Source organism: Nomascus leucogenys, unplaced genomic scaffold (assembly GCF_006542625.1).
Source record: "Nomascus leucogenys isolate Asia unplaced genomic scaffold, Asia_NLE_v1 Super-Scaffold_3019, whole genome shotgun sequence".
NCBI lineage: Eukaryota > Metazoa > Chordata > Mammalia > Primates > Hylobatidae > Nomascus > Nomascus leucogenys.
Window position 1 is genome coordinate 925,635 of NW_022095789.1, and position 3,229 is coordinate 928,863.

General features: G+C 54.3%; 1 protein-coding gene across 1 annotated transcript; it reads right to left on the bottom strand.

The window, feature by feature from the left end:
• Nucleotides 1-2,159: 2,159 nt before the first annotated feature.
• On the bottom strand, nt 2,160-2,876 carry LOC115833702. The gene is made up of 2 exons (XM_030808441.1): nt 2,634-2,876; nt 2,160-2,526 (listed from the first exon to the last, which is right to left on the bottom strand). The coding sequence occupies exons 1-2, from the start codon at nt 2,874-2,876 to the stop codon at nt 2,209-2,211; spliced, it is 561 nt and encodes a 186-aa protein (XP_030664301.1). The 3' UTR covers nt 2,160-2,208.
• Between the last annotated feature and the right edge of the window lie 353 nt (nt 2,877-3,229).

Genomic DNA, 3,229 nt, shown 5'->3' on the forward strand with positions numbered 1-3,229 from the left:
ACTCTCTTGCCCATCTGGGCCCTTGGTCCTGCAGTCTCTCTCTCTGACCTTGCCTTAGAGAGCATGAACCGTCCCAATGGCCCGCTCCACCCACCTTACTCCCTCAGATGGAAGGGGTCCTGATCCAGGGTGAGTGCTGGAGGAGCTGGGTTTTCTCTGGGCTACCGCCCCTTCCACACACCCAGTCCCCGCACACACACAGGCTCGTTCATTCACAAATCCCCACGCTCACACCCACAGGTGTCTCCCTGCGCACACACCCGCCCGCTTCCTTCCTGCATCGACACACACACACACACACACACACACACACACACACACACACTCCCACGGCTTCCCCTTCCTGCAGACATGCGCCCACACATCCCTAACACGGGATGGGAGGAAATTTCGTCTTCTGCATGGAGTTTTTATCCTCAGGTGGGCGGGGTGGGGGGGATTAAGTATAGGCTATTTGCAAGTCTGAGGGAATTTACTTTGGCATATCGTATAATTCTACAGAGAGGCAGGAAGTCGAAAGGGGAAAAGGTGGGGGCTAGAGAAACGAGGGAAGGGTCCCAGTAAACCATTGGTCCACCTTGCCATTCAGCCAGCACCTGGCAGCAGGGCCTGAAGACCCACTGACTGCTTCGTTAGCGTTCCAGGTGCCTCACGAACATACTCAGAATGTTGGAAAACACTGGATCAATGTTTATGTCTGTTTTTGAATTCTATTTGCTGAGTTTGATTGAGTAAATGATTCTGTATCATAATTTGGCTTACTATTTAGTTGTTAGGTGTAGGCCTTTGTCAGATACCTCACTAAAAGCTCCACCTACAGCATTAATTTAGATCTTCGGAGCCGTATGGGTAGATATTTATATAACCCCCTTTACACAGATGATACCGAGGGTCCAATGTGCCCAAGGTCGTACAGTGAAGGTGGCAGAACTGCAGGTTTGAGTTCAAGTCTGCAGACAATTCAGCCCTAATCTCAATCACCAAGATGTAATTAATGCCTTATGCTTTAGAATTCCCATTAGATCTGGAAATCTAAGATGGCTACCACATAACTTAGCAGTTCTTTGGGAGAATAAAACTGTCTGGTATGCATCTGTTAACACTTTGTTGTTCTGAGCCATTCTTGTAAAATCCAGTAAATGTGAGCTTCCCAAGGCTAGAAACAGATTGGATTTATCCTTCCACCCAGGTATTCTGCAGAACATCACTTGGCCAATAGGAGGTGCCCAGCCAATGTTGAAAGTAAATTAAACGAAGTGAAATTCAGGTTTTTGCTCTAGATGTGTGCCAAATCAGCTCATTAGGGGACTGGCAACAACAAAATTAACATTGAGTGCTAAGTCCTTTAGAGGCCAGGAGGCCTGGCGGCTCTTCCTAGCTCTGTAGCCACTGTTAGCAAACTTGCAGAGCCCAAACGTGGTGAGGAAGGCCACATGCAGAATCCACGCTTGAGGCTGCACAGGCTGTGACCTGGAGAGCCATCTTCCAGATTCTGAACACCCATCTCTCCCTTCAGTCTGTGTTTCTCACAGGCCTGAGTCCTGCACACACAAACTTGTGTTTCTTACACACTCATAGGAAAAACGTGCCTTGCACGCCTGACAACATGCTGCAGAGGAGGACGTGCAGTCTGGATGTAAATGTGGGTCTAAGCCACAGCAGGAGTCTTCTTGTCTGCGCGACGCGCCTGGCATTCACTGAGCAGAGCTGGCGTGAGCATGAGTGCTGGTCCACGTGAAGCGCTTAGCACGGAGCCTGGCACCGGGGCGCCGGGGAAGACAGTTGATCCCAACCAGTTTCTTGCACATTTCTGACACGGCTGCTGATTCCTGCCAGGCATGCCCCGGGCGCCTGGGATTCAGCAAGACTTCCTCATCGCCTTTTTAATCCTGCTCTGCTCAAGCCTCAGCTCGTGGTGATTTCCTGAAGATGCTGCCACCCGGGAAGAGCCTCCCAATCCTCAAATCCCGAGCCCATGCCTTTCATCCCTGCCAGGTTTCCATTTCCAGTTTGCTCCTAACCTGGCCCTTGTCCCCTGCCCCGGCCCCCCGGGACGTGTGAGAGCGAGCCAGACAATAGTAAATGGAATTCAGTCACACACATGGAAAAAAAAAAAAAGATTATGAAAATGAAAAGTAAATAAATATGGATGTTGAGGACCTAATTCTGATAAGCGGATTTTCAAAATTAGCCATTTGCAGGAGTAGATTAAATGCATTTAATGTGGTGGGTGGAAGGAAGTCGATTAGGATGCACAGCAGACCCCATTTCAGCAGATTCCGGGGAGCAGGCCTCGCAGGCCCCCTTCGCGCCGCGCATGTTTGCCGGGATAAACGCTGAATGCCTCTTAAGCGCACTAATTTGCTGTTGTCGTGCGGGTAAACAGGCCTCCTGGAAAGGGGCCACTCGCCGCTTCTGTACCCAAGGCGGACAGCGGAGCAGGGAGGGGCCGCCGGCCGGGCTGGGGCGGGAGGCCAGGGGCCAGCCCCGGGGGTGCGGGGGCTCCGCTCGCGGTCTGCAGGGAGGCTGAGAAGCGCCAAGGACAAAGGAATGGCACTGGCTTTCCCCTCACCTTCCCCAGCCGGCCGCCCCCCACCCGGCCCTCTGCAGAGAGAATTCTGGTCCCAGAATACCTTGCAGCTCCTTCCATGGCAACGGCCGCCTCCCTCCCGCACCGCTTCGCCTCCTTCCTTCCTTCCCGCGCCTTCTCCCCGCAGCCCACACCCGAGCCAGGCCTCCCGAGGGCTCGGCGCACCCGCACCCCCGGGGCAGGGACGACGGCCAGTCCTTCCCCCCCCGGAGGAGGGGCAAGCAGGCGCTCCCAACGCGTACGCCAGCCACACCCGCAAGCGGGAGAGGGCCAGACCCCCAAACATCCCTGCCCTGTCCTTCTCCGGGGCACCCACCACACTCGGGGGCCTTAGAGCCCTGAAAAGCCCGGCTGTGTTTCAGGTTTGAGGAAACAGATGAACCGCTTTACCGTGGCCCCGTGTTGGGGGATGGTGGGGTTGGGGGCGGGGTGGGGGGGCGGTGCAGAGAGAAGCCAGTGATCTGAATAAACACCTCCTGACGTCTTTGAATGGATCCCACCCAACGATCTGAAGTTGCATCCAGGCAGTTCCTTACAGGACCTGAGGCTCCAAGTCACCATGTAACCCTAATGTCTCAGCCATGGTGCGTCTGTCATGGGGTGAGGACACAGAGAGCAGTCACCTAGCACCAATCCTGG

What these genes read in the sequence shown, in the direction of transcription:
- LOC115833702 (XM_030808441.1), bottom strand. Translation starts at nt 2,876, where the DNA reads ATGTTTGGGGGTCTGGCCCTCTCCCGCTTGCGGGTGTGGCTGGCGTAC. An exon ending in GCCATGGAAGGAGCTGCAAG is followed by an intron (nt 2,527 to 2,633) that starts GTATTCTGGGAC and finishes GGCGCTTCTCAG; the next exon opens with CCTCCCTGCAGACCGCGAGC.